The sequence below is a fragment of the Staurois parvus genome, unplaced genomic scaffold, assembly GCF_062004578.1.
Source record: "Staurois parvus isolate SC_StPar_1 unplaced genomic scaffold, SC_StPar_1.0 ptg001418l, whole genome shotgun sequence".
NCBI classification, from domain to species: Eukaryota; Metazoa; Chordata; class Amphibia; order Anura; family Ranidae; genus Staurois; species Staurois parvus.
The window spans coordinates 1,041,632-1,055,178 of record NW_028319214.1 but is presented as its reverse complement, the minus strand read 5'-3'; the positions used below and the strand labels follow the sequence as shown (position 1 = coordinate 1,055,178).

General features: G+C 41.9%; 1 protein-coding gene across 12 annotated transcripts in view; it reads left to right on the top strand.

Annotated features, from left to right (window-relative positions):
- Positions 1–13,547, top strand: part of PITPNM2 (phosphatidylinositol transfer protein membrane associated 2) — a 450,474-nt gene that overhangs the window by 309,582 nt on the left and 127,345 nt on the right. For all 12 annotated transcript variants that reach the window (XM_089661994.1, XM_089661992.1, XM_089661991.1 and 9 more), the window contains 2 exons: positions 9,239–9,568; positions 13,088–13,183. In XM_089661994.1, coding sequence (XP_089518120.1) covers positions 9,239–9,568; positions 13,088–13,183 — 426 coding nt within the window. The remainder of the gene's footprint in view (positions 1–9,238; positions 9,569–13,087; positions 13,184–13,547) is intronic.

Here is a 13,547-nt window from a genome sequence, read left to right as displayed (position 1 = left end):
AGGTCTCCCACTCCCCATTGGCTCCTACTGCTGTCAATCACAGCTATTGAGAAGAGAGCAGGGGGCCGAGCCATGAGACACATAGAGCGGGACTCGGGAGCGAGCACGCACCAGTACCCCCAAAGCAAGCGGCTTGGTATTCAGAGCACTGGTCAAGGGGGGGGGGTAGAGCCAGTAGCGGTGGCGGAGGACCCAAGAAGTAGAGGATCGGGCTGCTCTGTATGGGACCACTGCACAGAGCAGGTAAGTATGTTTGTTGTTTTTAAAAAAAGGAAATGGACCTTTAGTATCACTTCAAGGCATCTTTGGCAAGTGCAGATACAGATGCAGGATTTTAAGCAGCAAAGAAAATGTAGGTACAGTATGGTACCTGTGCCTAAAAAACAGTATTATAAAAACTGCACTGAACAGGTTCACCACCCTTATAATTAATAAGGCCTTAGTTGGCAGTTGTTTCCTCTTATCAAGTACAGTTCAATGTTTTGGATAATTGTCATTGGATATTTTGTCTGAGAAAAATGGTCACAGTCATATTAAACCTGAAAGGATGACTGTACACTAGATACACTGCTCCACTCAGTATATACTGTGCTATATATTTGATGTTTCACATTCCCTACCTCTGTACAACACACAGCTCCAAATGTTATATTCTGCTATATGTTATAGCAGGCACACTTCTATTTCACAGTATATTTTTGTCACCATTTGCTGTGATTCCTACCAGGCGGTAGTTGCAGTCGTGGTCACTGACCCTTCTGTGCCCAAACAGGCCTATTCACTAGTTGGTGAACAAGCTTGTGTTAATACACAACTCCATCCCTGTTCACCAAAAGGAACTTATTCCTGCAGACCACAGACTCTTTATGGCAAGCTGACAGCCACAGCCTTCCCTTACATCCTCACTTCTTCACCCTACTTTCCTGCACATGCTCAGGTTTATTATATAAAGAGGCAGTCCAGTGTTTTCTATTAGAAATGCTTCAGCTTATGCAGGACAACAAAGGGTAAACGTGCTACTGAGGATGCACAGGAAAACTGGGGTTATCAGCTTACTATAGTTATCAAGGATGTACGGACAGGCTGTGGTTGTCACTTCATATAAGGACAGGCTGTGGTTGTCACCTCATATAAGGACAGGCAGTGGTTGTCACCTCATATAAGGACAGGCAGTGGTTGTCACCTCATATAAGGACAGGCAGTGGTTGTCACCTCATATAAAGACAGGCTGTGGTTGTCACCTCATATAAAGACAGGCTGTGGTTGTCACCTCATATAAGGACAGGCTGTGGTTGTCACCTCATATAAGGACAGGCTGTGGTTGTCACCTCAAATAAGGACAGGCTGTGGTTGTCACCTCATATAAGGACAGGCAGTGGTTGTCACCTCATATAAGGACAGGCTGTGGTTGTCACCTCATATAAGGACAGGCAGTGGTTGTCACCTCATATAAAGACAGGCTGTGGTTGTCACCTCATATAAGGACAGGCTGTGGTTGTCGCCTCATATAAGGACAGGCTGTGGTTGTCGCCTCATATAAGGACAGGCTGTGGTTGTCGCCTCATATAAGGACAGGCTGTGGTTGTCGCCTCATATAAAGACAGGCAGTGGTTGTCACCTCATACAAGGACAGGCTGTGGTTGTCAGCTCACTATATCACTGAGGATGTAAGGACAGGCTGTGGTTGTCAGCTCACTATATCACTGAGGATGTAAGGACAGGCTGTGGTTGTCAGCTCACTATATCACTGAGGATGTAAGGACAGGCTGCGGTTGTCAGCTCACTATATCACTGAGGATGTAAGGACAGGCTGTGGTTGTCAGCTCACTATATCACTGAGGATGTAAGGACAGGCTGTTATTGTCAGCTCACTATATCACTGAGGATGTAAGGACAGGCTGTTATTGTCAGCTCACTATATCACTGAGGATGTAAGGACAGGTTGTTATTGTCGGCTCACTATATCACTGAGGATGTAAGGACAGGTTGTTATTGTCAGCTCACTATATCACTGAGGATGTAAGGACAGGCTGCGGTTGTCGGCTCACTATATCACTGAGGATGTAAGGACAGGCTGCGGTTGTCGGCTCACTATATCACTGAGGATGTAAGGACAGGCTGCGGTTGTCGGCTCACTATATCACTGAGGATGTAAGGACAGGCTGTGGTTGTCAGCTCACTATATCACTGAGGATGTAAGGACAGGCTGTTATTGTCAGCTCACTATATCACTGAGGATGTAAGGACAGGCTGTGGTTGTCAGCTCACTATATCACTGAGGATGTAAGGACAGGCTGTTATTGTCAGCTCACTATATCACTGAGGATGTAAGGACAGGTTGTTATTGTCAGCTCACTATATCACTGAGGATGTAAGGACAGGCTATGGTTGTCGGCTCACTATATCACTGAGGATGTAAGGACAGGCTGCGGTTGTCGGCTCACTATATCACTGAGGATGTAAGGACAGGCTGCGGTTGTCGGCTCACTATATCACTGAGGATGTAAGGACAGGCTGCGGTTGTCAGCTCACTATATCACTGAGGATGTAAGGACAGGCTGTGGTTGTCAGCTCACTATATCACTGAGGATGTAAGGACAGGCTGCGGTTGTCGGCTCACTATATCACTGAGGATGTAAGGACAGGCTGCGGTTGTCAGCTCACTATATCACTGAGGATGTAAGGACAGGCTGCGGTTGTCGGCTCACTATATCACTGAGGATGTAAGGACAGGCTGTGGTTGTCAGCTCACTATATCACTGAGGATGTAAGGACAGGCTATGGTTGTCAGCTCACTATATCACTGAGGATTAAGGACAGGCTGTGGTTGTCGGCTCACTATATCACTGAGGATGTAAGGACAGGCTGTTATTGTCAGCTCACTATATCACTGAGGATTAAGGACAGGCTGCGGTTGTCGGCTCACTATATCACTGAGGATGTAAGGACAGGCTGTGGTTGTCGGCTCACTATATCACTGAGGATGTAAGGACAGGCTGTTATTGTCAGCTCACTATATCACTGAGGATGTAAGGACAGGCTGCGGTTGTCGGCTCACTATATCACTGAGGATGTAAGGACAGGCTGTTATTGTCAGCTCACTAGGGATTACATCATATTCTCTCCTCTCTCTCTGCAGTAAAAGGAAACTACAGTTCCCATCAGTCTCATTGAATTGTAGTGAATGTGAGCAGGTACACTAGAGCCTGTACATGTTGAATGTGTCTGAGAGTCCAGATCCACCCACCACTACAAGTGGATCTAAATTACATCATGGCTTCCGGGAGAAAGAACTACAGAAGGGGTGTGCCAAGACCTGTGGCTGGGGTAACAGGAGGCATAGCAGACACCAGTCTTACAAACCGGAAACCAAAGAGAATTAACAGTTTGATTTGAAAATGAATAGCTTATTTCAGAGCAACTACTGAGCGAAACAGAAGATGGATGACATATTCACTGAAGGTAGGAAATCAGCAACAAGGACATGTAAAGAAGTGTTTGCCCGGAGTTCTGCTTTAAGGGAGAGATGGGGTATTTTTATTTTTGTAGTCTTGTTAGAAATTTGAATTGGATTGATTTTGCTGCATTGTATAAATAATGGTTGTGATATAAAGATTTGTTTTTCTTACCTTAGTTTGTAATGTATAGTGTAGCACCCACAGTACAAACTTGCAGAAGCAGAATAATGTTGAAGATATCAGAGCTCTGTCACACCTTTCACACTGATAATAGCCTGAACTGAGCTTTTCACACCTTACTTTTACACTGCATCCTGAGTGTATTCATTTTCCGAACCAGTAGTAATCACAAAGCCAGCAGTATGGCTCCCAGACTACAAATGTCCGATCCTTGACATCACATAAAGACATAGGTGAAGTTTTTTAAGCAAGTTTGATTTTCTTATTTATTGACACAGGAGGTCTTTAACATTTAGTTTGTACTGCTGTCTACAGAAGGATTGGACACTTGCAAACAAAAAAAAACTGTAGGCCAGTTCAGGTTAACCCCTCCTGCTACCAGTACTCCTCCGTTTGTTAGTGTCCTAGCAAGATAGACATGTTTTCTTTATCATGCATCACAGGACACAGAGCAGGCCATATTAATGACTATGGGGGTTATATTTATTATTTATTTATTTCAGGTACTTATATAGCGCCGCAGCACTTTACATATATATTGTATATTCACATCAGTCCCTAACCCTCAAGGGGCGTACAATCTAAGCTCCCTAACTCACATTCATATACAAGGGCCAATTTAGACAGGATCCAATTAACCTACCAGCATGTCTTTGGAGTGTGGGAGGAAACCGGAGTACCCGGAGGAAACCCACGCAGGCATAGGGAGAACATGCAAACTCCAGGCAGGAGGTGCCGTGGATGGGATTCGAACCAACGAACCTTGTACTGCCAGGCGGAAGTGCTAACCATTTAGCCACTGTGCTGCCCATATGCCACCTATAGTTGAATGGACACTGGTCAACCAATCAGAGAGGAAGTCCTCCCCTATATAACACCCCCTTACACAGGAAGTACGGTTCCATTGTAGAATCAGGGACTTTATTTATTTTGGGTACTTCTAGCGCCGTCAATTTACGCAGCACTTTACATATATATTGTACATTCACATCAGTCCCTAACCCTCAAGAGGCGCACAATCTAAAGTCCCTAACTTACATTCATACACATACTAGGGCCAATTTAGACAGGGGCCAAGTAACCTACAAGCATGTTTTTGGAGTGTGGGAGGAAACCAGAGTACCCGCAGGAAACCCACGCAGGCACAGGGAGAATATGCAAACTCCAGGTAGGTGGTGCTATGGTTGGGATTCGAACCAATGACCCTAGTACTGCCAGGCGGAAATGCTAACCATTTAGCCACTGTGCTGCCTTGTGGACTTTAATCAGACCTATTCGGAAAGCTATTAGCCAAAATGGATGGTACCAAAGCCTCACTGGAGAAGAATCCTTTGGGTTTTTTCCTGTATTGCAGCCTTACGGCGCTGGACCCTGCATAATGGAACCCTGTGCAGTATAATACTAACCAAGGTGCTTTCCGGCGTGGTGCTGTACAGGTCCAAGGCAGTGGCCCCACATTATGGGGACCGAGTCCTTGAAGGTCTACATAACAAAGCCTGCCGTTATGGGTGAAGGTTGGACTCCTGTTATGATTTAGGGTCCTGCTGCAGGAATGGTAAGTTTACATTTGCAGTATTTTTTTTTTAATCTGAATGTTGGGTCATTCTCCCGGTGGCCACTGGGGGCAGTGTGCTGTTGGTCTGGCCAGGCCATGCTGTGTGTGTCCCTAAAGGAGTATTGGGCTGCAGCTTCATCTCCAGCGATTAGAGGTCATGGGGCCGCTCTCTATAGCATACACTGGTGCAGTTGAGGCAGGGAGTAGAAGGACGGCCATTTTAGCTTGTGTTCCCATGTAGCTGGCGGTTTGTGAGGCTCCTGAGAGGTAGCAGAGAAATGGAGCTGTCTATGGCTGGATGATGGTGTGTGAGTATTTGCTGTTCAGCCACTTGATTCCTTTTGCTTAAAAGGGAATAACTGGAAAAAAAATTAAAGGCTAAATGTAAATAAATAAAAATTTAGAGGTTATCCAGTTGCCCTCTGCCCTATAACAGAAGTACTGCGACAGGGCTGCACAATATCACATATATATATAAATATATATATATATATATATGTGTGTGTGTGTGTTTTACATTTCCGGGGAGGGGGCGCACACGCCCTACCCACGCCGCTTTTGGCTGCTGTGGATACCAATGGATCCCGGCCGGCGATTCCTGGTTGGAATTCAGTGATAATTGGTGGGGCTGAGAGGGGAGAGATCTGTGTGTAAACAACATAGATCGCTTTCCTGTCAGCATGGACATGCTGCTTGTATCCCTCTGCACAGAAGAAAAATACAAAGCAGCATGTCTCCCTAGTAAAACACAACACAGCGCACAATGTGAAACACACAGCACACAGTTAACCCTTTGATCGTCCCAGATGTTAACCCCTTCCTTCCAGTGTCATGAGTACAGTGTCAGTGCTTTTTATTTGCACTGATTGCTGTATTAGTGCCACTGGGGATGTCAATGGCTGATCCCACCCAGTGTCAGAATGCCCACCGCATTCCCACTATAAGTCGCTGATTGCTGCCATTACTGATATAGAAAAAAAATTCCAGTGTATATACCACCATTTGTAGACACTATAACTTTCACATAAACCAATTAATATACACTTATCGGAATTTTTTTTTTTTAGCAAAGGTAAAGTACATTTTGGCCTAAATTTGTGAAGAAATTAGATTTTTTAAAAATTTTTTATTAGCTATATTTTATAGCAAAAAGTCAAAAATACTGGGGTTTTTTCCAAAATTGTCTGTCTTTTTTTGTTTATAGTGCAAAAATAAAAACTGCAGGAGTGATCAAATACCACCGAAAGAAAGCTCTATTTGTGGGGGGAAAAATTACATAAATTTCATTTATGTACAGCTTTGCATGACTGCGTAATTAGCAGTTAAAGTAACACAGCACCAAAAATGGCCTGGTCAGGAAGGGGGGTAAATCCTCTGGATGGCAAGTGGCTAAATAAGGGGTATCGGGTAGGTGTCATCGTCCTCTGCAGCATAAGTGATATATTGAGTCAGAGTCCCCCCACATAGGTTTGGAGGGTCAGGGTCGGTGATTAGTGTCCTCAGTAGAAGGGATATTAGGGGTCACTACAGGTGTGTATGTGTGTGTGGGGGTCTCAGGCCCTGGGTGGGTGTTACTAACCGCTGGCTAACGTGAGGGCCAGTTTGGGTGTCGGTCCTGCAGGTGGAGGTGAGGTCATGTTTGTCCTGGTGGAGGTGTGTCTGGTGGATTGCGCTGTCTCTCCCCTCTTTCTCCTGACTCTCTTCCTAGATCGGTCTCTAGTTCAGTAGGCGGACATGGCCCCAGAACCAGGCCTCCTGCGGTTCTAATCTCAATTATGACAAACTTACCTATAAATTTGATCCCTCCAGCAGAGCGCTCTCACTGCTGACAGGGATTCCATCTTTACCTGGTCTTCCTGCTGGGTTCATGGGTTCCGGTCGTTTGAATGACCAAGCTACAGTGATGTCACTCCCACGCATGTACGCCAAAGTCCCGATCACGGGACAGCACACTCGAGTATGCCGTCCATTCAGAGCACATGCGCAGTTAACATCACTGGCGGCTATATTGACTGTACCTACTGGTAAGCTTTTTTATTGGCTTACTTGTACGTACAAGTTTAATAGCAGGAATTTACTACCTCTTTAGGTTGTGTTTTGGGGAAATGTTTTTTCCCCTAGGGGTTTATTTATTTTGAAACATACTTATGTGTTTGCTATAGTTAGCGTGAAATAAAGATTATTATGGTAGTTTTGCCTTACAGTTACTGTAGATCACGGGTCTCCAAACTTTCAAATCAAGGGGCCAGTTTATGCAGGCCATGCATGGGTCGAATTCCGAAAGATTTTTCATCCGAAAATCGAAAACATCGTTCGCTCGGTAATCCGATGGTGCCATCAATGATTTCGAAAATCAGCCAACCAAGTCATAAAGTTCACCCCTTATAACAGGCGAAAGTTCTGTTCCTTCCAGGTCACAGCTCATGCGCATATTCTTGTTGGAAAAACGACTGTATGATTTGGCCATCATTGAGTCGAAAATTTGTAGTTTTTCACAAATTATTGTTCTAATATTGTGACCTGTCTGCACTGACATCTGACTTTACCAGACATAAATACCTTTCCACGTGCTGTATCCTGCACATCAAACAGTTATGTGCTCTGTGCTATGGATGTCTGTTCCATTAGGAAATGGACACCATCCTTGCTTACGTTAGCCTGTTCTCCAGGTGCATATGATGTTTAATTTATTGCTTTCAACCTTTCCAGGTTATTTACCAAGATATTCAAATCATGTAGTGTGTTGCAAACTGGAACAATAATTGGCTATTATTTTAAGAAGATTTAACCAGCAAGAATTAGCTCATGGATGTCTTCAGTTTCCCATTGTCTAGTTTTACCTAATAAGAGCAATTTGCAACCTGCAGCCAGACATAGCACTCAGTTTGTCTTTCACTGTGTAAGCTGACATCTGGCAAATGTTATAGCACTTTGCTTTTATTCCTTGCTGGTTTGCATTGTCTTGATGCTAAACTCCAGATGGATATAAAATAACACCAACAAATGCAGTTAACTCTTACTTTTTTAGGGTGCCTTAAAGCTAAACTGCAAACACATAAAATTGCGCCAATGAATGCAGTTATGTATTCTTCAAAACATAATGATATATATTTTTAAATTCAGGCAGTGTACCTGAATTTTACTTAGTATTGTTTTGGCGGTTTTGCTACTTCACTTATTCCCTTGGTTCTATCTAAGATTATAAATGTAATAAGTGATTACAACCTTTTCTCTATACATGAATTTAACTGATCCTGATGTGGCTAATACCAATAAAGTTAATACCAAATGATAACAACTGTGCAAAAAATCTAATTTATTTACACAGAAAAGAAGCTTGCTATTAATCAAATAGAACAAAATATAATGTAGCCGGTATAACTTTTAAAAGTAGTAATATTACAATGCAAATACAGAATGTTACCAATACAAAGTGTGGCCATACTGTCATAAACCTCTACAGGAAACCTTCTAAGTGGGGGAGTTGAGGTGATGCAACAGATGGTAAATAAGTTTCAGGAATTGAGACCCCTATCAGAAGTCCTATCTCTTATACTACCCACCCTGTACAGCAGCAGGCAAACTACAAAAAGTGGGACAGTATTTGGAGACATACAGGTATGCGGACAAGAAGCAGTGTGAGCAAACTTTACTGTCCAATGGAGGAGAATGGAGGTGACCTAGCTCTATTGTTTAACTGAAGCAGAAAAAACTAAGGTCACCAACCTGGTTCTTCTGTCTGACAGAGCTATGCAGTTCTCAGGACTGGATAAACAGAAATCCTTTTGCATGTAAAACAGCTCCCATTTGTGTATTTCTACTGAGTATTAAGCTGTTTTCCACTTTACCATCTACAGAAAATAAAAATATCATAAATGTAATTTCAGTTTTAGCCTTGGATATATATTATATTTTATATCTGATGTGTTGGTGTTATAATGGTCATGAAATCTGATTGTTTCATAGTTTCCTGGTTTTCTCTGTGAATGACACAATACTGTATCTTCTGTGATAGTAACTTTGCTGTAAACTTCATGTCCGTTAGGTCTACGGAAAGTTATGGTCAGAGCACATCGGCAGGCCTGGTGTTGGCAAGATGAATGGTATGGCTTAACCATAGAGGACATCAGACAGCTGGAGAAGGAAGCACAACTGATGCTGGCACAGAAAATGGCACAGTTCAGCTTAAGTGAAAATGAAGCAGAACAGCATGGCGCCAAAGAATCTCCTGGAGAGAAGGATGCAGAAACTAAGGTCATCACCTCTATAGAGACAGCAGATGAGCCAAGTGGCATTACAGAATCGTTGACAGGAAGAGGCTTGACCAAGCAGTGGTCTACATCTTCCAGATCATCTAGGTCTTCAAAGAGAGGAGGTATGAGCTGAAAAAATGGATTTTCATCACACCTTTGTCCAGGACATCAGTAAGACAGGCAAAAAACATTATTAACAATAACCAGTCATATTCTCTCTGTCATTCACCCAGTGCAGTATTTTTCCGCCAGGAATTCTAATAAATATGGTCATTGTACTGCTCTACCTTTCTCCTATTTTACCATTTTCACAATCCAGATCTCTGCATTTATCTCTCTATGCTGTGTTCAGAAATACACGAACCTCTTATTCTAATCCCTCTTTTCTCTGTAATGTATTTTCATTTCACATTACTGCCGGTAGCTCAGAATAAGTGGTATACATGTTGCTTCAATCAGTAATTAAATCTCCCAAGCGAAATTAAACAGTGTAAACAACCCAGTCATCATACATCAGTTGGACTGTCGTTAACATTGCAGGGGATACATAAATGCAAAACAATTCAAAGCAAAACTCTAACTTAGCTTGCATCGAAAATCCTCCTTGTAGAGACTAATCCAACAGCTCAGCTCATGACCTGTATTGTATAGGCGGCATCTGAAAGGTGAATTATGATTCAAAATTGATATGCTTGATATGCATGAGTGGAGAAGTAGAGCACATCGCTTGCTCCCCGCTGCCTTTTTTTCTCTTTTAAACCAAAGAATAAACTCTACGATTTCTGGAACAGAACAGCATGAGGCTTATGCAAATAACCAGGATAGCCCAACAGTAACCAGCTCACTGCTGGCAGCCTATCGAAAAAAACATTTATGGGGGCCTTTTTATTTAGATTGCCAAGTCATTATGAAAATAAAATGCAGGTGTATAATTACCTGCATTTTGTACATTTAAAAAAAGTTCCAGCAATATTTTGGTCCAGTTTGTGGTTTAGCAATAATACCTAAAGTTGTATAAAACCCCAAAAACAAAGAATTGTTATACTGCAGCTTACCAATTGTTAGTCAAAGTGGCTGCCTTTGTTCATTTTTTAGGTTTACATGGTAATTCAGTCAGTGAGTTTGTTGTTTCTCAACTTCCTTTAACAGGCCAAGCTGTTAGACAAAAGTGGCAGTTAGGGCTCTTTCACACTAATGGTTGAGGGGTGCTAAAATTCATTTTTACCACCCTCAATCATTCCTTAGCTGCAGAGGCAGCAGGCGAAGCACATGCATGCAGTAGCCAAGATGCTTTACTTTGTAGCCGTGGCAAGAATTATACCCCCTGTCAATTTTAATGAAAACCAATTAAGATGCAAGCACCCCACGTGGAGTTCAAGGGGTTAAAGCAGGCAGTGAGGAGACGATACAATGCTTCCTCCCTGCCTGTCAAATGCTCTTTGAAGAGCGATCACACCAATGACATTTAAGCATTGACAGAGGTGCTTATAATGTTCAGTTTTTATTCAACCTTTACCTAAAAGGAAAGAACCTGTTGCCGTAACTGAATAAAGTGTTAGTTGGAGTTTGGCTTTCTTAGTCAAGTGCAGCTAAATCTGCTCACAGATAGGGCTGCTCTTAAGGGTGTCTGTTGCTTCTCCACCCAGAGTGCAGATACCCTATGACAGGAAGCGTGTAACAGGTCAGAAGATCTGATCAAAAAAAAAATTAACCACATGCAGCCAGCAAATTTAAAGATCGATGAGCTTCAGTATATTAATTTTCTATTTTTTGGGGTTTATTACCACTTTAACAACTTGAATAAAGTCTAGAGTGGTCAGGTATATGACCGCATACAATGGACCCCTGTCCCCCCCTCCCACACACACTTTGTTCATTTGAGATTCCTACATCTACATTGTGACAAGAATTGCTAACACACCAACTAAAACTATTTAAGCATAGCATCAGAATACAGCATTTATAGTATTACATTTAACACATTTTTAAAATGTTGAATGCGAAAATCATTATAATATGATTGGATGATATACATTAAATACACACACTTTTTCTTTCACTACCAGGCAAATAATTCTGTTTAAATACTATGAAATTGTTCTTAAGTATAGCCCAGATGACCTAATATTTTTTTCATTTAAATGCATGGTCATTCTTGCTTATTCTTGCTTATACACCTCCCTGTTTCTGTGGTATCTGTATGTATTTTATAGTGCCATTCCAGGTGAAAGCTTGTATTGAGATTGTCAGCTCTACCGAGTACGGCCCTCCTGTATTGAATTGTATTGTAACTGTACGGGTTTCCCTCATGTTTTAAAGCACTGAACAAACACTTGGTGGTATATAAATTCTGTATAATAGTAATTGTAGTCTGGCAGTTTAAAAATATTTAAGAGGAGGATGCAGTAAGAATAACAGCTATCCTTATTAGCACACAGAGGCAGAGGTGCAAGTTGTATTTATCATGGAAAAACTGAAATGTTGTCTAGATGCAACTCATTTCCGTCAAGTCTCACTGGTCTGCAGCAACACATACACTGCTCAAAAAAATTAAAGGAACACTTTTTAATCAGATTATAGCATCAAGTCAATTAAACTCCTGGGATATTGATCTGGTCAGTTAAGTAGCAGAGGGGGTTGTTAATCTGTTTCAGCTGCTTTGGTGTTAATGAAATTAAGAGGTGCACTAGATGCCCAACAATGAGTCGACCCCCAAAACAGGAATGGTTTTACAGGTGGAGGCCACTGACATTTTTGTCCCCTACTCCTCTTTTCTGACTGTTTTTCACTATTTTTGCATTTGGCTAGGGTCAGTGTCACTACTGGTAGCAGGAAAAGATAGTCACTAATACAAATAGAGAAGATGGCAATAACAAAATTCACAGGGGGTCTAACGCTTTCTCACTTTATCCAAAACTGAAAATTTAAGGTTCTGCCTAAAGTTTCACTTTAAACCAAGCATTTACAAATTCACTTGAAATACAGGAACCAGTCAAACGGACCCAGGAGCTAGCTGGTATATTTTAAGTATGTCTCTGCCTCTTATGCAAATATAGGGGCATTATGACATACTTAGATGGAGCTATGAAATTAATATGACCTCTGGGCTATGCAGCCAAACTAGTTGCAACCAAGAGGTCATAGCGAATCCCCAGTCCTGCTAGTGTGCCTGGGGTCCTTCTGGATAAGCCACAAGACACATAGAGGGGAAGTTATTAAAACTAGTGCAGCCAGAATCTGAATCATGCAAGTCAACCAGTCAGCTTCTGTCTTTCATTTCTGATGCTTAACTGAACAAGCTGAAGATAGATGCTGATTGGTTGCAATGCATAACAGTTCCAAATTCCGCCTTCTCCAGTTTTGTTAAATTCCCCCCTAGCTTTGCAAGTGTGCATGCATGCCATGTTTAACTTGCAATTGCAGAGTGTTTGCTTTAAGAAAAACAACTTTAGTTCTACTTTTAAGGAGATTTCATAACTATCTGTTTTTTGTTTTTTCCAGCCTGATCAATATTGTTCATCACCTTTACAGTAATAGAGTTGGATATATTGTTAACCAAAAGATCTAAATATTTCGTACTATTTACCAGCCTTCTACTGTGTATATTGCATACATATAATTCTCATTTCTTTCACTGACAGCTAGTCCTTCTCGACACAGTATATCAGAGTGGAGAATGCAAAGCATTGCCAGGGATTCAGATGAGAGCTCAGATGATGAGTTTTTTGATGCTCATGGTAAGTACTCCAGCATTTATTCACCCAACACTTTCATTCTACCATTTATTTCAATAAGGGGTTATACAGAGGGGAAAATAATTATTTGATCCCTTGCAGATTTTGTAAGTTTGCCAACTTACAAAGAAGTGAAGGGTCTATAATGTTTATCGTAGGTGTATTTTAAATGATAAAGACAGAATATCAACCAAAAATCCAGAAAAAACACATGATACAAATGTTCTAAATTGAGTTGCAGTTCAGTGAGTAAAGTAAGTATTTGATCCCCAAGCAAAACATGACTTGGTGGAGAAACCCTTGTGGGCAAGCGCAGTGGTAAGACGTTTCTTGTAGCTGGTTACCAGGTTTGCACACATTTCAGGAG